General features: G+C 39.1%; 1 protein-coding gene across 15 annotated transcripts in view; it reads left to right on the top strand.

Moving 5' to 3' along the window:
- The window catches only part of ANKS1B (ankyrin repeat and sterile alpha motif domain containing 1B), a 1,261,284-nt gene that overhangs the window by 882,740 nt on the left and 353,956 nt on the right, over positions 1-24,588 (top strand). For all 15 annotated transcript variants that reach the window (XM_055238636.2, XM_055238637.2, XM_055238632.2 and 12 more), the window contains one exon: positions 16,138-16,236. In XM_055238636.2, the coding sequence (XP_055094611.1) occupies positions 16,138-16,236 (99 nt within the window). The remainder of the gene's footprint in view (positions 1-16,137; positions 16,237-24,588) is intronic.

Raw genomic sequence — 24,588 nt, 5'->3', positions numbered from 1 at the left:
TCTCCCTTCCAGGAATAAAACAACTTGCCAACTGCCCAGAACCACAGGATGAAGCCCACTTCACATCGTCGCTTATAAGGCTCGCTACCTGGTCTCTCCCTCACTGTTTCTTCCACCTGGTTAACTGTAAACTGCTTGCTGGTTTTCACTCTCATTGTACCGTTTCTTTTCTCATTGCCCTGTTCGTGTTGCAACCGATCTATGCAGTGCCTTCTCCCTCTTGCTTCAACCATTGTCTGTATTCTAGTTAACTTTTCCTCATCACTTAGCAGGTAGCAGAGATGTTCGCCTTCCCAAAATGTCTTTCCTGATCCAAAGCTGTGTACTGCAGGAATCTTTTCTCTGTATAGCCATAATCATTGTATGTGCTGCATCAAAAAGATAGTCTCTTTGACCAGGCACTGTGGCTGATGCCTGTAATCCCAGCACTTTAGGAGGCTGAGGCGGGTGGATCATTTGAGGTCAGGAGTTTGAGACCAGCCTGGCCAACATGGCGATACCCAATCTTTACTAAAAATACAAAACTTAGCTGGGCGTGGTGGCACGTGCCTGTAATCCCAGCTATTCGGGAGGCTGAGGCAGGAGAATCACTGGAACCTGAAAGGTGGAGGTTGCAGTGAGCCAAGATCATGCCACTGCACTCCAGCCTGTGTGACATAGCAAGGTTCTGTCTCAAAATAATAATAAAAATAATCTCTTCATGTGCCTTTTGATCCCACCTCCACCTTACCCCTCCCCCAGTGACTTTGAGCTTCTTTAGGAGAGAGACTGCCTCAATCACTTTTGAATTCTCAATACTTAAAGTGTGGGCAGCATGGTAGCACTTCAGTAAATGTTGTGAAATGATAGTGTGAGTGAAGGAGGGAATGATTGAATGGGTGAATGAATAAGTGAATGAATAAAGAAGCCCCAGAAGTCTAGGCAAGTTCAGTGTTTCCTGTTGCCCTCATAATTTTTAAGGCAACCTCTAGAACTAAAACTAAAAATGGAAATGATCTCTAATTAACATCTAGCGAAGCATCATCCTCAGTAAACTACTGAGGTTAAATGACCTCAGTAGTTTCCAAGGGAATGGCTCCCATTACTCCTTTTCTACCCACTTGGAAAGGTAAAGATAAACCCACAGATCATTGGATGGTAAGCTATTCTTGAGTCAGTCCAACTATGTTGCTTAACTGAGCTTACCAACTGCAAGCAGACCTGCTGCAAATATACCTGTGAAGTGAAGCAAGGACCAGGTGATTATGCAAACCTTATATCCTGGGAGCACAGCCAGCTACATAATGTGTGGAGCTCAGTCCAAAATGGAAATGTGGGGCCCCCTATTCAAAAGGCAGGGGAAAAAGTGCCATTACAAATACATACAAACCTTTTTCCTTCCTTTTGTGGTCTCTCTTTAGACTTGTCATGGTGTTTTTTATTTACTATTTAATGTTCTGTGTAAAGAAACATTAAAATTTTATGTTATTAGCATGAATTTTGTCATTCATTTTTATATTGTGCAATGCTACTTTTAGATGAAAATATTAACGCATTTAACTCCTAACTCCTATGAAGGAATACCAAATTCCCCAGTTTATATTTTGTGTTTTTATCCAAAGGATGCCTTGAGCTGGTCAAAAAAGACAAATACAGGCCAAACCCAGGACAGTTAGAAGGAGGGAGAATGCTCCAGGCATGGAGCCAGCCAAAGGAGCATTCCAAGGCACAAGACACTTGTGAGAGTGCAGCCCCATGCAGGTACCCTGGACCGTGCCTCCTGTGCAGGGCACAGGTGCCCCACTGCCAGGCCTCCACCACTCTCCTGACTACCACAGTGTCCTGGATAAAGCAGGGTCCTGGAAAATCTAACCAGGCATCTCTTTTATCCAGTGCCCCATTACCTCCATCCGTAGCAGACAGGGGACCCCCTCTCCAAGGATTTTTAAACCTCTTCATCAGGACATGCTTGATATCTGGATTGGGATAGCTTCTGGCTGGTCACCCATTTGATTTGGTATGGTGCTACCTGTTAGGGCGGGGATGGGCAATGCCATGCTCGGCCCCAAGGTGCCATGGGTTTGAATGACCCACCCTAGCCCTCCCTCTGCCAGCACCCAGACTCCTGCTAGGAGTGAAGGATGGCAGCAATTTTAGGACTCAACAGAGAAAGGGAGGTTGGGCAGGACTAAAGATAGACCAATGAAGATGGTCTCTGGCAGAACCCATCCTGAAGATGCAGCAGGAAGCAAGACTTCCCATGATCTAAGGTGCCAAGCCCGGCGCATGCTCCGTTGTCCCTTCAGACTTCACTTATAACACACAAACTCAAAGAAAAAAATTAGGAAGAACTTCAAAACAGCAACCACAGAACATTAAACCCCAAGTGCAGGGCCCGTAGAGTGTGGGACCCTGTGGGATGCCAGATCAAGTGACTTTCCCAAGGCCACAAAATTAAGTAAATGGCAGAGCTAGGCGGAAAAAAAAAAAAAAACCCTGAATTTTTCCGCCATCACACATGCTGCCTCTTCCAGAATAGACTATTTCCAGCAAAAACAACATGAAACTAGAAGATTTACAGTGCTATGTTCTAAAAAAAAAAAAAAAAAAAAAAAAAGTAGTTCCTAGCAGGCATGCTTTATTTTTAGCAATTTTACTTTAGAGTTTATAAAGCAACTTCATAAACATTATGTCACCATATCCTTAAAAGATAAGCATTAGTGTTATCCCCATTGTACAGACAAAGAAAGAAGATTGCTGATCCTGATTCACACTGCTATTAAAGTGCAGAGCTGTAAGGTGAACCCAGGAGCACTCAATTCCTTTTCTTTTTATTAATAATCCTCAATCCCTGGGTAGAAATTGTAGGAAAGGAGGTTCATGGAGACGACTGGGCTGGCAGAGAAAGACTCCATCCATCAGATCTCTGAGGCAATTCCATGCAGAAGACACTTGTCAAAGCTATGGGAAGCCAGTGGGGTGAGGGGAATCTGATTCCAACACCCATCTTCATTTCCACAGCAGCTCTGCCACTTACTGTGTGATCTCAGCCGAGTTCCTAGTAATCTTTATGCTTCCATTTTCTCATCTGTAAAATGGGGATGATAATAGTGATATCTATTTTATAGAATTGCTCAGAGAATTAAAGTACAGTGTCTGGCCTGCAGTTAACTCTCAATGAATAGCCATTATTGTTATTATTAGTAACAGTAATAATTTTGTTGGTGAAATTAGCTGACTAAGCCCAGGGCTCCTTGCTCCCTCGCCATTATGTAAGTGCACCTCTCAATACTGAACACTTATGTGAAGAAAATGACATTTCCCCCAAAGCAAGAAGAATTAATTATTCTTCAGGCAATAGGAGGGCATGAGTACATGTACTCCTTGTTAGAACCTCCAGAACAGATGTTGTGTTAGAAGGGAACATCTGATCTAGCCCTTTCATGGCTCAGGTGAGAAAATTAAGACCTAAGGGAGTTAAATTACCTTTTCAGGACAGTTAATTAGTGATAAGCCAGGACTCCTAATCCCATGCTCATTTCTAATGACTGTTGCTTCTGTTAGACAAACACAACTCTATTACTATCGTTGATTTGATGTATACTTCTGATTTTTTATAGTGTCGCATGATTATGAAGAACTGTATATTCTTATTTTGGTTGTTATAATCAATCCTTATGATCATTATAATTATTATACTTTGAATAATGATTTAAACTTATTTGTGCTCCTTATACCCGTAAATCGAAGGATATACCAGTATTATTTTCACGGTATGTTCTCTTTTTCCTGCCGGATAGGAAATATTTTTGAGCCATATGGGATCCTAATTCTCTGAATGCTTTTAGATTATCAGATGTCTCAACTGACAGTCCTGGATGAAAATCAAATCATGAGAATCTGCAAAACTGAAAAAAAAATTAAGAACATTTTGGTATTATGGTGTACCAGCAATTCCATCTTTATCTTTCTTTCAATTAGGGGGGAAAAACACATCAGGCATCCTGCATATTAGAATTTCCAGCTCAAACTTTTCAGTGCTTTTCCTATAAACTTACTTAGTGATCTTTAGAGTAAATGTTTTTTAATAAATCTAAAAAACTTATGTTTTTACTTACAGATTCATTCTTTCAAGCTTTTATTTTATTCAACACTTAGCGAACAGATGTTAGGGGAGATGCAAAGATGCTTCAGGCATGATCCTTTCTCCCAAGAAGTTTGCTGTCCAGTAAAGGAAACAAGACATATAATACCAAGTAGAAAGAAACATGAAATTCTATAGCTGTTTATCACCTCTTTAACCTAGATAGAGTGTGCCCCCTTTTAAGAATGCACCATTTAATTAAATATGAGGGACTTCATGATGCTTTTAGTACCAGTTGAATATTCTGGAAACAAAACTCAGAACCTTTAACTTGAAAAACTAGACAGGACGACATTTAATTACATTCACTGTGAGAATGGATGTCCCTCCTTTTCTTTTCCCTGTATTTCTTTCAGGTTGAGTAATATTATTCAGTGAAGAAAATGGAGTTAAAAAATGATAATATCCTTCATGATATAGATGCTATACAAAGGACAAGGATATTTGTGTGCCTGATACAAATTTTCCCTTCATATTCAACCCAAGGACAATTAGTGGCCCTAGCCAGTCCCAGAACAGTTCAAAGAGCTCTTCTTAGTGGAGCTCTTGCTCAGCTTTTAGTTTAGCCCTCCATGGGGTTAGCCTCCTGCCTCTCTGCCCACAGCGATCATCTCCTCACACTTAATCCCGTCGTTGTGATGCGAGCAAGTTTTCCCATCACCGAATTTTAAACTTGAAAAAGCCAAAACAAAGTTCTCAATGTGGAAAAATTTTTTTTTTCCTGAAGACATCTTAAGAAAAATGTCTTCAAGACCAAAACCAAAACTAAAAATAAACGTGGGGAAAAGTCAGGAATATCCTATCATCAGTCAACTCTTTCAATAATCGCCATTCACTGCCCACCAAAGGCATTCCAGATTACAAAGGACCTGAACAAAAACTTTGACATCTCAAGAGTTCACGGAAGAGCTACACACTAAAGCCAACCTAACATACCCCTAAATGTTCTTATTGTTTCTGCCCTGTTATGATTATAATGTGTTTGGATTTCAAGAGTAACATTTTTTCCTGTAGAATACCAGGTTTATGTAAAACTGTACTTCCTTTAGAACCATAACTTTATACAATCTCTGGATACCCGTCATCTTCAATTATAAGCTGAAACCCACTCCCAGATTTAGAACCTGTTAGTCCCATGAGCACTTTGGTAATTTTGCATCTGTTTTAGTTTTTAATAGAAACCAAAATCCAGAGTAAAGAAATTCCTTCAAGTAATCTTTTTATGAGAAATTAACAATGTTAAGTCAAAATGAGAAGAGGCAATGCTATAATTGACACACACACACACACACACCCCAACCTGGATCTGATAACTTTCATTCTTCCTAGTATCCATTCTCTGCTATTCTTTATGTTATCAGTACCTGTCTGCCTAAAATAAGTAGTAAATATCCTGTTGCCTCCATTATAACCTCTATTAATTACATGCCACGGTACACATCCCCATCATTATTTTCACTGACAGATAAACACTAGTCAGAGCAACTTAGATGCAAAAGATGGAGAGAGCTTTAAATAACGTTTTTTATGCAGAACTAACCCTTCCATGGCCTATCCTTGCCTGCCTCCAGGTATCCAGTGGAGATATCTATCATTGGAGGTCCAAGGACTGTGGGCCCATCGCTGTCACCTTCTCCGAACAGTTTAGCCACTCATCCTGACGAGAGTCCTTTCTTATGGGCACAGAAGGGTAGCAGGTGAATTTTTCCCTTTTCATTAGGAAAGCAAAAGCTTTTCCAGAAGTTCCCCAATGACAACTTCTGTCACATGTTCAACCATTGCTTTAAAAGGAAGCTGAGAACTTTAGCTTATCCAGCCTCTGCAGTGGGAGGTAGTGAGAGGGAAAGGACTCAGCCTTCCAGCAATGTCTGCCACGACCAAGAAGCAGAATTGCTGGGTCCATGGAGTCTGAACATGTTCATTTTCATAGGCACTGCTAAATCTTTATTCATAGTTGTATCCACATAGAACCTTTATCAAAGACTATTCTGATTTTCATCTTTGTCATATGGCTTTTCTCTTTGATTCAAATAAAAGATGCATTTGGCTTGGAGACTTGACCCCCCAGTGAGACCCATTCCCATAGTCCCCCAAAAGGTCATATTTCATCACATTTCCTTTAGATTATTTATGTTTCTAGGCTGTTATTTCAGTTTTGACTGTTGAGCTCAACTTCCATACCTCCCAATTTCTCCATCCATTTTCCACACCGAATCCAGAGTATATTTGAAGATGCAAATTAGTATATTTCCTTCAGTGTTTCCCATTGCACTTGGAATACAATCAAAGTCCTTATCAGAGTCTGCAAGTCTCTGTATTGTCTTATTTCCTGCGTTTCTCTCCCAGGTCTTCGTCCCCCTCAGTCACTAAATTTAATTCTTAGTAGGCTTCTGTTTGTTCCTAAAACATGCCTCACCTTTTTCCTCACCTCAGTGCCTTTGCACCTGCTGTTATTTCTGCCTGGAATGTCCTTGTAACAGCTCTTCTCACAGTCAGGCTGCTCCTTCTAATCCCCTCAGGTCTTAATTACATGTCACTTTCTCAGAGAGACTTTCCTCACCAGTCTTTCTAACATAGATCTCCCTTGTTATTTATTTATTTTTTTTATTTTAGAACTCCATTGATTCCCTTTATGTCAGTTTTACTACCTGTGTGACCTTGGACTAATTATCAGCTTTTCTGTGCCTTCAATTCTTAGTCTTTTATCTGTAAATAAGGATAATAATTGTATATACTAACATCAGAATTTATCATGAACAACAAACAAGACAAAGTGCTTAATAGTCCCTACTAATACAGTAAATACTTGGTAGACAGTAAAACTTCGCTAAATAATTATTTATCTATTTTTTTATTCCATTGTTTCCCTTTTTCCCCACTAGACTGTAAATTCTAAAGGTAGAGCGACCTTGTCTGTCCTGATCTCATTGTATCTCACAACCACAGCCCAGTGCCTGGCACATAATAAATGCTCAAAAAATATTTATTGAACAAACAAATGCTGACTACATGAATGAATGACAATGCCTGCCTCAGTGGAAGCTCTGGACTGGACTCTGCCAGCTCATTTCCAGATTTCAGTGACCTCCTGTCTAAGGCTGCCAGATTAAGTGAATAAAAATACATGATGCCACTTAAATTTGAATTTCTGTATTTTATCAGGAAATTCTACTCCCTTCACCACTACCTTCACCCTTAAGGATAAACACTTCCTCTCATTTCCTCCCTCCCTTTCTCTTCCTCTTTGCTCCTTTCCTCTTGTTTGGCTATTTCTGAACGTAGTTCTCAGTGTCAAGAGACCCCATCATCCTTAAATCTGGGGATGTCTGTTCTTTGAAGACAACCATATCTTTGATGAATTAATAAGTCTCCTTTTTGACAGGTCTGCACTTCCCAGAGGGCTAAATTATCCACCTTCACCATCACAGGCTCCTTAGCCTGCATAGCCTTCTCAGGAGACTGCAACTCACTCTCTTTTCTCTGGATTCAGAATACATGCAGTGTGGGACACAAATGTCCTTAACTTGTCCCCAGACATCCTCTGCTTTCGTTCATTTGTAGACACCCTCCCTCTTAAATCTGGCTTTGATACAGACCTAAAAGAAAAACACCCAAACACGATGTTGGCCCTGAGAATTTCGTTTTCCCAGTTGACCAGTCAGGTCGTTTGACAAGGCACTGCAGAATAGCTGAATCTGTCACAACAACCTAATGCCATGCTGATACCTCCTGCCTTGCAGCAGGAAACATGGCAAGTTAGTTAGTGCTTTAGCCACAAACACCCTGGGCCACTTTGATTAACATGTTTGGTTCTGGAATGCACTAAGGTAGTTTAGAAGGAGAACTAACCAGTTGACCTTTCAGAAGATAAATAATTTATGTGAAATTCAGTGTGTTGGAGAAACTCTGGCAGTCACTCCCTATGGTCTGTCAATATAGATGTAAGCCTGTGTGTGTGAAAATAGGGTCATGGGAGTAACTTATTGGCAACGTTACATATCTATGGACCAGAATCTCCATCCAGAAAATGTCCCCTACTAAACATTTGGTTTTTTTTATGTAGTGAAGGAAGTATCAGCATCAGAGTCTGACCAAGTAAAACACAGATCCCAGATCCATCCTATACTTATCTTGCGAACTTGACTCAATAATGTCACATCTCTGAGACTCAGTTTCCTCCTCTATAAGATGAAAATAATACCACCTATGTTACAAGAGTGCTGTAAGGTTTTAAATAAGGTGGGTGAAGTACCTGCTACACAGTGAATGCTTAATGGCTGGTAATCTTTTTAGGTATTTCTTTCTGCGTCATTATATGTGGCTGTGCTGGAAATACCCAGGAGCAAATTCTTTTTGCTTCTCCTGCAGAGGAGCCCTTCCTTTTGGAGCTCTGCATCAGCATCTACAGTGACAGGGCATTTGCAAGAGCTTGATGAACGTACAAGGGTGCCATGTTCCCTGCCTGCTCGCAGCAAGGTGTCCAAACTCACCTAACCCCGTCTCACTTTTCTCTTGTGAGGCACTAGGAAATGTTCAGCTTATTAGACAGAAAAACAACACTCAGATATCTGCCAAGATTATGTACAGCCTACCCAAGGAAGTTTTTTTTTTTTTTTTTCAGCTTCACAGCTTGTGATTACAAAAGGACACAGGACAGCTGCTAACTGTTTTCCTTTCATCTCTGCTTCTGGCACGTTCTTCTTCTGATAGCTCTCCTGCAACACTTGGTCTGCACCACAGTGGGAGCTAAAAGAGTAGGACAGAGGTGCCACCCCAACCCCAGCCACACCCCCTGCTCAGACTCAGCTGCTGGGAAAGACCATTTAAAGCGTTTAATATCCTCCCTACCTCTCTGGGGATGGTGTCAACCCAGTGAGACACCACGCTTCAAAAGAGAAGTTAAAGCTTTGTGGGTAGGTAGGGAATGTTTAGACTAGAAACTAGAAACCCCCCAGGTCCCTGCCAAGCCTGATTCCAGGATTCAGTGAACAGAAAGGACTGAGCAGAGCAGGGAAGAATAGGCCAGACAGCTCTCCAAGTTCTCTTCCATAGAGAGGGTTCATTGTTGCTTCCGTACTGTGAAATCAAACATAAAATGCATTGGAACACTCACTTTCAAATGTGAATTTCAGATGACTCTTAAGTAAAAATATAAATGGTGTGGATCTAACCATGTTATTTTAACTCAACCTTTTATCTCCTACATGATTCCTGCTAGAGGTAGTATAGGGTAAGTCTTGAGAAAGTCTCCTATCAGCTATGGGAACAAGCTACCTACCTCATAGAAAGTTATTGTGAGAATTAAATAAAGTAATATATGGAAGGTATTTAGAACAGTGCCTGACACAGTAAGTGTGCTATTTACTTTACACTAATGAACACCAACTGCTATCAGTGTGAAAGTTGAAGGAAGACAGTAGGTATTGATCAGCTTTATATTTATACAGATATATGCATCTGGAGAGAAGTAAGAGCATACAAAAAAGTTTTGTTCACATCAACTTTTCTTCTTACTTGAAGGAGCTTACTTCTTACTTGAAGGAGCTCTGAGTTAGCATCCTTAAAAATGAAGAATAGGCTCCTTCTCTCATAGCTATAAAATTTTTGACCAAAGGCAGTACAAATTACTGTATAAATTATTTTGCAGTCTTTTACAAATACACATAATTCTAAAACCTACATGAACACATCTCAAGTGAATTACAATTATAATTTATGATATCACCAAATCCTGCTCGATACTTAAACGAATAAATACCTGGTTACTTAAACTCCTTCTCTTTCTCTGTAGCTTGACAACAGATGTTTCAAAGGGGAATTGGGTTTCAAAAATAAAGAGGAAAAAATCGGCGACAGAAAATTCATTGTAATCATGGTAGCTGTTAAATATATAATGCTAAATTATATCTTAACCTTAAGATATAATTTATTAAAATGCACAGCTTGCACATATAAGATGCTGTCTTATTGATCAGTGATGTAATATTTTTTGAATCAGTGATCCACATAGTCTGAAGAATCCAGAAAGCTTTCTTCATAAGCTAAAAACATGAAAATTTGCTTAAGTTGTATGCAAGAAATTTTATTGCAGTAGACAGAATATGTTTAAATGGAGGATTAGGGTAGAGGGATTTTTTAGTGTACTATAAAATTTTCTTCCACTGCCATTTCATTAGTGTGAGAGAGGAAGTTAAAGTTGGAAGAAGCACATCATCCATTATCTGATCAGTTATAGTCACCCATGTTTCTGTATGACAAGCTAAATAAAGCTTTGTTCCAACACTGATAGAGGAATAATAAATCTGGTATTTATCACAATAACCATTATCATAATCATGCAGAGAAGACATGCATTGGGTTTACTTGTAAATTGATATCAAATTGACTCAAAGCTTTTATAGAAGCAGAGGTAGCATTGTTATTCCAAGAAAATTATGTACAGTTTCATGCTACCAAGCTATTTATGTTATAAAAGGCTAAATATTAAAAGCAAACTAAAGTACATGTTTTTCTATGTGTAAGTTTGTAAGATCTTGCTGTCATTCTATTATACGGTGATTCTATTTTAAATATTTAAGGTCACATAAATTGTGGAGAAGAATCTAATTTAGCTAATTACAGAGCAAAAGCAAGTTTCCCCAATCAATAGTATCCTCTTGATTTTTTTAGTCTTGGACTGGATGAAGGAAGAGAATAAATAACGTTATCCAACTCAAGTTTATATTAAGAATAAGCCAGTTCCCTGTGGTCCTTAAACATGTTTTCCTAACATTTCCTATAATATATAATATGAAGGAAAGCTTACTAAATGAATAAGATATAGTATTAAGTTTAAAAAACTAGGAGAAATTTTAAATGCAGAGTTTGGAGAGACAGAGCCATCAGTACAGATATTTTTGAGATGTTTTTGGTAAATAGCTGCTTTACTTCTAATGAATAAATACAAAACACTGCTTTTCATTCTATTTGGGCATCCTAACAGTTTATCACAGCTGAAGAAGTTCAGTACCTAAGATATTCTCCCCATGGTCAAAGAAACTTCCACTTTCAGCTATTAGTGTATAAAACATTAGGTGACTTTTTCCATTCCATGATTTAAGAGATCAATAAAGACACCCTGCATTAGACATTTCTTCACAGGCAAAGAACAGCTATTCTAAAAATACTGCATTTGGGCCTTTGATCATTCTAGAAAGTCATTAACTAAACAACTTTATTTATTGATTATTGTTATTTAAACACCTTATGCAGTGTGATTGGTGGGTGCTAAGAAAGTCAAAAATAACTTAGTGATTTGACTTGTCATTTTCATAGCATAGATTTATAGCCCCACCATAAAGAAATGTTGCTGAAAGTAGAACAACCTCCTAATTTCTTTTGGTGACTGAAAATTAGAAGAGAATTTGCTGAAGATCCTAAACTTAATGTTCATGAACTTTGACTAAGAGGCACATGGATAATTACATCCTGAGAAAAACTCATGAGTATTTTTGAGTCCCTGATTTGATTCCCTGCTACTACCCCATCTTTGTGATTTGACTAAAGTTTCAATGTCTATAACTGTAGAGTAGCACTGTGTAATGGAACTTTCTACAGTGATGGCAATGTTCTGTATCTTTGTTGTCCAATATGGTGGCCATCACCTACGTGTGGCAAGTAAATTCTTGAAATCTAGATTTAAAAGAATCAACTATATTTGGCAATTGAGAGGTCATTCTTAACATTTGACAGAGAAGTTCTATGGAGTTGATGCGGGGGAACAGCTTATTCTGGTGGGTTGAGGAGTAAAATAGGAGATGAAAATGTGGGACTGGAGTGTACTGGGTACTGGGTAGGAGAGGAGATTGAGAGTGCAGTGTAGTAGATGACTAAACAGAAGATGGATATGACGGAGCTCTGCCCCTATATCATTGACCTAGTAGTTATGTGAAAAAAAAATTGATGGAGGAGGAAGAAAGCTAGAGTTGTGTTCAGTTTTTATTGAGAAAAATGAGCGGTTGCCCACGCCTGTAATCCCAGCACTTTGGGAGGCCAAAGCAGATGGATCACCTGAGGTCAGGAGTTCGAGACCAGCCTGGCCAACATGATGAAACCCTGTCTCTACTAAAAATACAAAAATTAGCTGGCCATGGTGACGGGCGCCTGTAATCCCAGCTACTCGGGAAGCTGAGGCATGAGAATCGCTTGAACACAGGAGACGGAGGTTGCAGTGAGCCAGGATATCGTGCCATTGCACTCCAGCCTGGGTAACAACAGTGAAACTCCGTCTCAAAAAAAAAAAAAAAAAAAAAAAAGAAGTTAAACTGAGATTCACTAACATTTAGTAAAGGCAAGTGATAAAGTGAGAATTAATTCCAGCTCCCCAGGAAGAATGGGAATGTTTATTGTCTTTGATGGCACAACTGTCACCCAGGTGCCAAAGAAATGGTTAGATAGTTATGAGGTTTGAAACATTTTGTTTTTCCCTGAAAAGCTATAAGAGTCTGTACTACTACAAAAATAAGTTATCTTATAATTTCCTTTAATAAGAAATTTTATAAGTCCATCGTACCAAGATTGATTTGTCAAAAAAAAATGTATTCTTGAATTTCTCTTTAATCACTTCTTAAAGCTAATTTTAGGTTACAAATTCTGAAACACTGAAACGTAATAAAATATACAATCTGTATTTATGTGTAATGATACCAACCAAAAATCAAACATGGCTGAAATCATAGCATTTTGAAACTGAATACATATTCATTAAACTGCTTCATTTGATGGGTGAGGACCAGGAAGCCTACAAAGAATATATGACTTAGCCAAGTTTGCCCCGCCATGATCCAAACCCAGTTCTGCAGACTCTAGCCTATTGTTTGGACAAAAGGCTGGCTGAATGATGTACTAGGATATTTTTGGTATCCCTATGTATTATAGAAAAAGATAAAATAGAAAATTTCTAACAGCATGCCTCACTGGAGACAGTAAATCCTTTCCTTTCCATTTCCCAATTAGTGCCATTTCCCCTTTGACACACTTTCACTATTTTTCTTGTGCTTCCCATAATTTTGGTTCATTTTTCAGAAATGTTTGGCAATTATCCTATATGCTAGGAAATTTGGCTCAAAAAGATGTTCTTATGTACTCAACACCTTCTTTAAAAATGTCTAACTTCCCTATAATTCTTCAAAAGGACTCCTCTCCTACTGAAGATACGGAAAATAGCGTATTGGAGGTGTAGAGGAAGAACAGTGGTCTTTAGGATTTAATTTACCAAAACATTTCAGTATTCAAACACTGAAATCCAGTTGTCAGGATTACCTAGAGATAGTAGCTATGCACACTATGGGATATTCATATGCTTTCTGTTTCTGCAAAGAAACCAGGTCCTCTATTCTACATGGGCTGAAGTTGTGGGTTGGTAAGTTAGGAACCCAGAAAACCTGGTAATGTTCTAGCACAAAGATGGCCAAAGATTTTTTCTTAAGGGCCAGGTAACTCCTCAAAGAGTAAAAGTCAGAATGGTGTCACATATCTCGCTCATGCCATACTAGTCCATTTCTGGAAATAAAAACGCTTTCTGTAAATGAAGTCATTTGTATTCTCAGCCATGCTCTGTTGTGTGCACTGAGTAATTTCTTGAGAGCAATATTTCCTGTGGCATGTTGCCAAGACTGGCTTTATTTGTTTTTCATTAGGCTTTTCATTATCATGCTGCTGAATACCTGGATCATTCTGCTTCCTCCGAGATGGCTGGTGTTGCTTAAGCATAGGAATGACACTATGAGTAGGTGGAACACTTTTGTCCAGTGAATGCCCATTTTAAATCCCTAGCTGTGGTGCCATTCCAGTGGCTTTAATCCTTCTAAGAACAGCCAGTTATCCATTTATAGCGTAGTCAGATATTATTAAGTTGTTTACATGCATCTATTCTGTCCCTGTCCAGGGAAAGACATTAGTCTCACTTTGCACCCCACTAGGGCTGTTCCTCCTCCTTTATTATGGCAGGAAAAGGCATCAAGTTCTACTCACTGCCCAAGCCTTGAATCGGTGTGTATTCCACATTTCTCCATCATTCCACATGTTCAATCTCCTGGTCAAACTTCCTGATAGTTTTCAAATCCACCTGCTTCTTTTTGCTCCTGTGACTACTACGTTAGTCTATGCCCACATTGCCTCTGGAAAACAACCACAGTGGTCTCCATGCCCCAGAATCACCCTTTCCAATGCATTCTCCTTTGCTTTGAGTGTCTAATGGTACTCATCACTCTAAATAAATGGATATTCTGTCATTTCTATTCTTGCGTTTTTGTGTTACACATAAGTAGGACAGAGTTTGATTTGTCAAAAAAAAATAGTGATCTGAATTCTTGAACTTCTATAGACGCCTCAATTTAAAGAGAAACTCTGTCTTACAAACCGTGAAAGGTTAAAATCTAGGGATAAAATGAGCAATATGTAAACTTCTGCATTCAAATATTAATCACAGGTTTAAAATAACCATTGAAATCTGAGAATTTTTGGACTGAACTGATCCTTGGACATTGTGGGCTCAACTTTATCATTTTATAGGTAGGGAAACTGAGGCCCAGCCCCAGAAAGCAAAATAATCTTTCTAAATTTGGAATCTCAGCATGTAACTCTTTTTCTTAAAAGCTGTCCATGGCTTCCCATTATGGTCAGGATGAAGTCTGAAGCCCTCAGCATGGCATGTAATATCTGTATAGTCTGCCCTCTGCTTACTTGTCCAGCCTTACCATTTGCTCCTCTCTCCATATTATCCCAGAACATGATGCTTCCAGGTGTACTACATTCCTTCTTACTCACAGGTCTTTGCACATAATTTCCCCATTGTCCTTCCTCTTTTAGGTGCTATGCCTTAACCACCCATTTTTCCTATATCCTATTAGACATCCTTTTCTCTGAAAAAAATATCCTGGATTCCCTCTGGACTCCTAAGCAAGTGTCACCATCATAGCACAGTTTCAGCATCCTACCTAACTGCCTTTGAACCATCCCTTTCCATCACGGGACTGGAAGGAATAAAGGCAGTTGTGGGCAGGGCCCTGCATCTTATTCATCATTCAGTCTTCCTATCGTGATCTGGTGTCTGGCATTCAATAATTCTTTCAACTTTTATTTTATGTTCAAGAGTACACGTGCAGTTTGTTACATAGGTAAACTTGTGTCATGGGGCTTTGTTGTACAGATTATTTAATCACCCAGGTATTAAGCCTAGTACTGATGAGTTATTTTTCCTGATCCTCTCCCTCCTCCATCCTCCACTCTCCAACAGGTGCCAGCATGTATTGTTCCCCTCTACGTCCATGTGTTCTCATCATTTAGCTCCTACTTATAAGCAAGAACGTGTGGTTCTTGCTTATGGTTTTCTGTTCCTGCATTAGTTTGCTAAGGATAATGACCTCCAGCTCCATCCATGTCCCTGCAAAGAACATGATCTCATTCTTTTCTATGGCTGCACAGTATTCCATGGTGTATATGTACCACATTTTCTTTATCTAGTCTATCATTGATGGGCATTTAGGTTGATTCTATATGTTTGCTATTGTGACTCAATATTTTGAAATTAAGTATTAACTCTCACTTTTAACCTGCCTAATATATGTCAATTTTTCTATCAGCCTTCCTCACAAAATCTGTCATCAAAGGGGGAAAATGATTCATTCACATCAATGTGTAAGTCACTGATAACCCTAAATGGCAACTCTTACTAGAAGCATTCACAGTTTTACAGAAACAAAGTTTTAAGTCACACGAATGAATCTCCAATGCAGATAACCCAATGTGGATGTAAGCCACGATAGATATTTGTGAGGGGAGGGGAGCTTTCTCTTAGCCTTCACATCAGTAACAAGGTGACCGACTCTGCCCTCACCCTCACGGAAGAGTGACTCTATGTCTTTGTTCATAAAAATCGGGTCACTCATTGGTTTTCTCTGTATTAAATATATCCTTGTTATTTATCCACAGTATAAATGCTTGATTTAACTTGTAACATTTCTGTTTTGTTTCAGGGAAGCAATGTTATGGAAGATCAGGATTTGTTGGAAATTGGAATCCTTAATTCTGGGCACCGACAAAGAATTCTACAGGCAATCCAGCTCCTTCCAAAGGTGGGCAATACTTTTATTGCCCTAGTCCTGTGTACGGTTCCCAGTGATTTTGAGTCCAGGCATGCAAGGAGTATTTGTATTTAGTACAATATTTCTACATATTGATGCAACCTCAAGAGTGGATCTTCTTAGGTCCAACTGCACATTCAGACTTGCGAGACTACTATGGGCCACACTTGGCCTGAGGTTTTCTTGTTTTTTTGTTTTGAGACAAGGTCTCGTCTCTCTGTGTCACCCAGTCTGGGGTGCAATGGTATGATCTAGGCTCACTGCAACTTCCACCTCCCGGGTTCAAGCAATTCCCCTGCTTCATCCTCCTGAGTAGCTGGGGTTACAGGTGCACACCACCATGCCTGGCTAATTTTTTTTTTGTGTGTGTGTGTTTTTAGTAGAGATGGGATTTTGCCATGTTGGCCAGGCTGGTCTTGAACTCCTGACTTCAGGTGATCCACCCACCTCGGCCTTCCAGACTTCTGGGATTACAGGCATGAGCACTTAGCTTGAGATTTACCTAAAAAAATGTGATACAGAAAACACTGCTGGCCACCAGGGAAGCTTCAGATTTTCTCTTCAGTGAGAGTCCTAATATCAGTACAAATATCAGTTCTGGCCCCCCAGGTCGCAGCTCAGGTTCAAGAAGACTAGATTCATATTAGGTGGGTGCAGGAATGGCCCTGGCTTAAAAGCCTCCTGCCCCATAAGAGGCGATATCTCCTGTAACAACTCCATAGACTTATCCTCCATGGTCCCTACAAGGGACCTAATTACAAGAGTCATTACTCAGGGAAGTCCAAAGTATCCCATCCCCATCATGTATTTATAGTTCATGTATAGGCCCTCCTAGTCCAGATGCAATTTACCAACCAGGCATCATTTTTACTGTAAGCAGTGTGTTACCTAGCAACGGAGTTGACCTCCTGTTTCCAGATAAGGTGTCAAAGTAGCCTAAAGGAAGAGGCAAAATCTGAGCATGAATCTTTCAGATATGTGGGATTTTAATTGATAAGGAACAGAAAATGCATTTCAGATCTACGGCCATACCAACCTGAACGTGCCCGATCTCATCTCATCTCGGAAGCTAAGCAGGTTCGGGTCTGGTTAGTACTTGGATGGGAAAAGGCATTTCAGGAGGCCCCAGGAACCATATAAAAACAAATATGGTTCAGGCAACAAATTGCTGGAAGTATGAGGGAAATAGACATTTAAAATCCAATGGGATTTGCACAACAATGCAAATGTACTTCCTGCCACTGAAATATACACCTAAAAATGGTGATGATGGTAAGTTTTATGTGTATTTCATAACATATTCACACAATTCAAAAAATAATTTTAAAAAGAGGAAGAAAATTCAAGGTGATTAAAACAATTGAGGAGTGTGTAGTCAGAGATAAAGCAGAAAAAGTAGGTTGGGTCAGTGTGTGTCAGGCTGAGGAATTTGAAATTTATTCTGTAGGCACTGGGGAATGGACATGACTGGACTACTTTAGGCCAGTTAATTCTGGAGGCAGTGTACAAGTGGGATTAGAAGGAGGGAAAGTTGAAGTTGGGTCATCTGTTTGCAAAAAGACTGTGGGGCAGATTGGAGGCACATGGCAGATGAACTGTAATAGATGTACCTGGATATTTGAGCTTGTCCTAGGTTTTGTACTCTCTTATCCTCTTGTACTTTCTAGAGAGGCTATACTTTCTCCCTCCCAGAGTGGGAAAAGTAAATATTAACCACTATTTCTAAGGAAATTATCTGATGAAATTTCCCAACTGACAGTGAATTGAATTTCTACTGATAGACACTTACTCCTTTTGCACATTCACTGAGCCAAATATATAAAGGAGTTTAATCAGATAATTTTCTACACTAAATGGAAAAGAATAAAACATCCTTAGAACCAATTCAGGAAGTAATTCCTATGAGCATATTGTTCAGCTCTCTGCTTGTGTATGTTTGCTTAAAATATTACCTTCTTAGCAAGTTTTGTTCTCACTTTCAGCAATGGCTTCCATACTGCTGTATCTCTAGCACCTAGCATAGTGCCTGGTTCATAAAAATAGATAAGCACTCAATAAATCAGTCAATGACTACTTGCTTTGTCACATGCTGCCATTCATTTAAAGTTCAACTCAGATATTATCATATCATATCACTTCCTTTGTGTAACTTCCTTCAAAATGGAACCACTCCTTACCATCTAAGTAATCATCAACCTAGTCCTCACCAACCACCTCTATCTAGATGGACTACCACAGTGCATTCTAGACTGTCATCCTTGGTTAGACTACATGAATCAAGTTCTCATTGGTCTCCTCTATCCTGGACTATTCACAGATGGTTAACCTCTGTCTGGGTTACCTTCTTACCCCTCTATAATTGAATTTCTATACAGTATCTGGAATGATCCTTCTAAAATATAAATCAGGTCATGCTATACCCTGCTTTAGTTCTCCAGTGAATTTCCTTCCCACTTAGAATAAAGTCTTTATCCTGTCCTACAAAGGCCCCACTACCTGGAAAGCCCTTCCTTCAGAACTTCATACACTTGCTCCTATACATTGTCAAATCTCTACTCGAATGTGACATCTTCACAGGGGCCTTCATGAGCTAAAATTCACATCCTTCCCTTACCATCACTGTCCTTGCTATTGCTCTGCTTTATTTTTCTTCATGCCATTTAGTGTGATCTGAAGTTATATTATTTATTTGCTTTTTTTCTTCATTATTTTCCTTCTCACCCTCAGGAAGCAAGGTCCATAAGATCAGGGACCTTGACTGTCTTATTCCTTTTCTGTATATCCAGCCACTAGAATAGCACCTGTCACATAGTAGGTACTCAAGAAATACTTGTGGTATGTGAGAATACACTGACCCTCCCTTTCCTCTGAGATTTTTATGGCCCTGTGCTTGTTCCTATCTCAAGGTACTAATAACATTCAGACACTTCTATGCTATAAACATCCTGAGGGCAGAGACAGTGCAACATCCTTGAATTTCCCATGATGCTTAACCCAATACATCGGCATTCTTTTAAGAATGAATGAGTGATTGAGTGAATGAATATTTTCCTCACATGTCATTCAAATGTATATTTTTAATCAGAGCACCTCAATTTTAAGATATATCTATAATCCTGTACACACCACTTGATAATGCAAAACAAGAGAAACTGAACCTAGAATTATTTGGAGAATAAAGTGTTTATTTCTAATACAGAATATCATTCTCATTAGAGAAAATAATATAATAGAAACAATACAAAATTAAGCTTCTATCGAGAGGCTGATGCAGAAGAGCTTACTATGCACACAAATTAGTAGAGAGTATATAAAAACATCCAGATGCACATTGAGCAGCACAAACAGAATGTTATGATGCCATAAATTGATGCTTTGCCTTCTTAGGTAATGAGCCCAATCTTCAGATAGTTAATAGTGTCATTTTATTGCCAGCACATTCATCTGCATTCACTTTAACTTCGCACTGCCAGAAAATGGACAAAATGTCTCTTCATTTTGTTTATACAATTTCAGTCTTCAGAATATTTGTATTCTTCATCTGTCATGAGAAGAAATATTCCATGATTGCTACCTGGGATCTTTTAATTAACATATTGTGTTATGGAATTAGTGAGATTGTTCCTAAACAGAGAAAAGGTGCTTTGCTCAGTACAATCTTGATGTGTTAGCACACTTCAAAGCATATTTTTCATGCTTTTATTTGTATTTGTTGTGTCAAGCTTCAAAGAAAAAAGTGTATTCCTTTTGTAAGAAGAGCTGTTCTGTAATATGTCTTTTTTAATACTGAAATATTCACCAATGCAAAGATTTACATCTTCTCAAGTACATTTGATACATTCAACACATAGAATGCATCTTTCTCACTGTCTTTTGCAATGCTTGACCTTTTGTAAAGCTTAATTAGCCATTTTCACCCAGAGTCTACTTCCCTCACCAACCCCAACTCTGTCTTTTCTCAGCTCTAAAAGCTTTCCTGGACTTCTTGAAGATCAAATTTCACCTTTTTCCCTTTTTATGAAAGGAAACAAACCCAAAGTTCCACAAGAAAATGGCTTTTTTTCTACTATCCTAGAAATAAGTTTATTGTGCTTTTTCTGTCTCTTTGGACGCAGGGATATTACCTGATTACTTATTTTCAACATATAACGTAGTTTTTTCCAGATAAGAATTGCATGTGGCCAAGTCTTTGGATAATCCTCTAATACATTTTCCTTTTTAAAAGGGCATAAACGCTTTTGTCCTTTGATAATATAACACCTGAAGGTCAGGCATTCAAAGGATTTTCATTTTAAAGGTTTGCAGGACTTTGTGCCAAGGCTCGTATCGCATCTGCTCTCTTCATATCCCTCAACCTGAGTTGACAGTATATTTCAGCACATAAGCAACTTTTATATTGTATGCTCACGCTGTTTTTCAATATTTCCTGTTCTAATGCTTTCCAGTTTTATAATACCTTTTGGAATTACTTAGTAGTTGTCTATACTCAGTGTCTCCCCGTTTCCTTTGCTCCACTAATCCCTCAAGGGCTTGAGTTGTTTCTCTGCTGCGACCCCCTACAACCAGTGCTAAGGTCACCAGTAAGCAGAAGAGTAGAAATTCCCTAAGCCCTTTGTTATCTCCACCCTACTTTGACTTCAGCAGACTCTGATACTATTGACAATTATTGTTATCAACCAAACTGGGTTCATTTACCTGCACACAATTGCGGCCAAACACTGAAGCGCTGGATTTTGTAGAGAGAAAGGTTTATTGCAAGGCGGCCAAGCAAGGAGGCAGGAATCCAGCTCAAATCTGTCGCCCTGTACCAGCCTTAAAGTGGTATATTTAAGGGAGAGATTCTGGGGGCAGGGCTTCACGGTTGGTTAGTGATTGGCAGAAAGGAATGGGAAGTTTGGAAAGTCCCTTGAGCATGCGCAGTTGTCCCTTCGTGCTTTTCCATGGGTTGCCTGTGCAAATTCATGGGGAACTGATCTGAAACATGATGTGGAAATTCAGGCTGTGACATCAAAACATCACCCCCCAGGGGAGCAAGTCTATCCTGTGCTATTCTGACTCCAGTCAGTCTTATTGGTTCCAGCCAGTTTCAGCCGGTCAGCCAGTTTTGTTGCAAGCAGAGAGAATTATAACGAGCTGTTTCTTCATCTGTCTTCTTGCAAGGCAGGCTCAAGGATTCTTGTTAACCCCATGGGGCAAATTTTCACTATTAACATTGTCTTCTTTCGGCTTCCATGATACCTAGTTACTCTCTGCATCTCTGCTGTTGTCTCTCTGCCTACTCATTCTCCTCGGTTAAATCCTGGAGTTCCTCAAAACTCAAACCCAAAAATACTTGAGGACTAGTAAATATTTTTATCACAGTACTCTTGATCTTAGTGCAATGTCTGGTATTCACTTTTGTTCATTGCTACTGTTACTTTACTACATAATGAACACCTGAATTTTAGTGGCCCTTTACTTCTGAGTTCTGCTCAGTTTAACCAGTATTTATTGGAGCTACATATATTTAATTATTTTTTTCACTGAATGGCACTGAGCACCTCTGAATGAATGGATTAAATTACCCCCTTTTCTATCCTCAGTTTGAGGATTTGGCTAAAAAATTTTTGCTATTATTCCAATAGAAGATTTATATTCTGTATTGTTAAAGAACAAGTTACCCCAAATTTTAGTGGCATATAACATTTATTATCTCCCAATTTCTGTGGGTCAGGAATCCAGCCAGGTACAATGTTGAGTGGGTCCTCTGTCTCTGGATCTTTCAGAGAGCTACAGCTGTCTCAAGACTCAACGTCAAGAGGATCTACTTCCTAACTCACTCACATGGTTGTAGGCAGGATTCAGGCTTTTAGGGATTTTCGGACTGAGGCCTCAGTGCCTCACAAACTGTTGGCTGAGGCCTCCCTTAATTCCTTGTCACCACATAGAGCATCTCACAACATGCAGCTAGCTTCAACAGAACAAGCAAGTGAGAGGACAAGAATGTGCTAGCAAGATGGAAGTCACAGTCTTTTGCTACCTAATCACAGAAGTGACATCCCATCTTTTTGCCATCTTCTATTCATTACAATGAAGTCACCAGATTCAGTTCATACACAATAGAGGTGTTTACACAAGGGCGTGAATACCAGGAGGTGAGGACCATGGCGTAGGGCAGGTGGGGTGGGGCACATCTTAGAAGTCTGCCAGGTACATTTTATAATGATCTACTTTACAGTCTGGTTTTCATTGTCCACATTTGTAGTTAAAATGGAATAATCCATCAAAAACTACAAGGAAAAAAACACCCTTTATTTCCCTGGGCCATCTTCCTGGGACTATGTTGTTCACAGTCAGATGATTTAAGAGCCACCTTTGCTACTGCCACTCAAAAAAGAGGCATATGTCTGTGGTCTGTAGAGTTAGGTATAATGTAGCATGATATAAGATAATACGGAAGTTAGGGACACTAGAGATTTGCAAATTGTACATAATCACTTCATAACCTGAACATCACTGATCTAAGTGATATACACAAATCAGTAATCCCATAAAACAGCACAGTTTCTGAAAATGTATTTATTCTTCATTGTTGCCTCATTACTGAAAAGAGTATTTTACCATATATATTAGGTCAGTGAGTCTACTAAACTCTATTGGACAAAACTTAAAGAATGTTAGCAAATAAAACAGGTTCTAATAAACTAACATAGCTAGAAAGTTACAAGTGGTCATTTAATTTTAGGCCTGAACGAAGAAAATAGATCAAAGCAACAGTTGACCCCCTCAAAATGGTGTGAGCAGAGATGGTAGGGATTGAAAACTCAAACACTTTTAAAGAAAAGATAATATGGAGTGGTGGAAACTGTGGCACACTGGAGAGCAGAAGTCCCGCCCCTCCTCACCCCCAAAAAAACTGTGGGTTTCTTTCATAAACACTTTGTTAACAAAACAAAGCATTGGGGGCCAGATTTGGTTATAGCTGTCACTCTGCTACCCCTATGTCATAGATGAAGAGAATCACTCTAGAAATAAGTCTTAATATGATGAGATCACAGATTATTTCAGCCTTTGAAAGGAGTATTAAGAATGTGACATTCTTTTAAAGAAGTTACATCTGAATTTTAAGGACCTTGAAAGAACTAGTCTTTAAGAGAACAGAGACATTCTGTGAAGAGAATTTTAAGGACTTGAAAGAACTAGCGTCTTCAAGAGAACAGAGTCATTCTCTTAAATATGCTAGTGCTCTCAAAGTCCTTAACATTCAGATGTTTGTTAATTCTAGTCTTGATGGTTGACGCAGATGTGCGTAAGTTTTAGCGGAAAAGTGTACAACCAATGTTATTTCTTTAAAAGTCTAGAAAGGAAAGTTCAGTCTTATTTCCCTGTCACTTAGAAAAATGATAGAAACTTGTTCTTATTTCTTCTGCTATTTTTCAGAAGGGCAATGACAAAATATAGCCCACAGGCACAGATGCTCTCATGGTGCCTTTTGACAGGGCGACTTTTCATTCTCCCATCCCATCACTCACTCTCTGTCTACCCTCATTCTTTTCACTTGCATTGCTTTTTATTCTTTTTATTGCATGTCTTAAACTCACTGCCATCCAATGTTGGCCCACCACCCAGTGGACATCAGTTAAAGATACACGGTCAAAGAGAATCTCACACCCACATACGTGCACTGTTAGCATGGAGGTCCTAACCTAAAGTAAATACACGACAGGATCCAGTCTAACCGAGGGCATAGAATATTCTATTTCCTATAGGTCCAGTCCTTAGTAAGACAGGCTGTGGTATTCCCAGGGTTCTTACAAGCTCCACTCAGTTCTGAAAATGTCTTGTGGGTTTGTTTTTTGTTTTGTTTTTTGTTTTTTTGTTTTTTGTCTTTTTGCTGGGGATGCAAAACAGATATGCTCAGTGCTCAGGGGTTGGCAAACTTTTTCTGTAAAAAGCCATATCATAAATATTTTATACTCTACCAGCCATATGTCCTATATTGTGGTTACTCAACCCTGTTGCAGAGTGAAAATAGCCATAGATGATTCAGAAATGAATAAGTGTGGCCATGTTCCAAAGAACTTTATTTACAAAAACAGGCAATAGACCAGGCTTAGACTGTAGGCATAGTTTACTGACTCATAACTTATCAATAAATATCCAGCTAGATTAAGTATCGGGGGAAATTCAGCCAGATATCGGGCAAAATTCACCCCCGATATTTCACATAGGTTCTTTTCTAACTTCCCTAAGCATCAGCTGGTTTGAGAAATAAAGGGACAAAGTACAAAAGAGAGAAATTTTAAAGCTGGGCGTCTGGGGGAGACATCACATGTCGATAGGTTCCGTGATGCCCCACAAGCT

Source organism: Symphalangus syndactylus, chromosome 13 (genome assembly GCF_028878055.3).
Source record: "Symphalangus syndactylus isolate Jambi chromosome 13, NHGRI_mSymSyn1-v2.1_pri, whole genome shotgun sequence".
Taxonomy (NCBI): Eukaryota; Metazoa; Chordata; class Mammalia; order Primates; family Hylobatidae; genus Symphalangus; species Symphalangus syndactylus.
The sequence above is the reverse complement of the archived record's forward strand: the minus strand, read 5'-3'. Positions and strand labels throughout refer to the sequence as shown.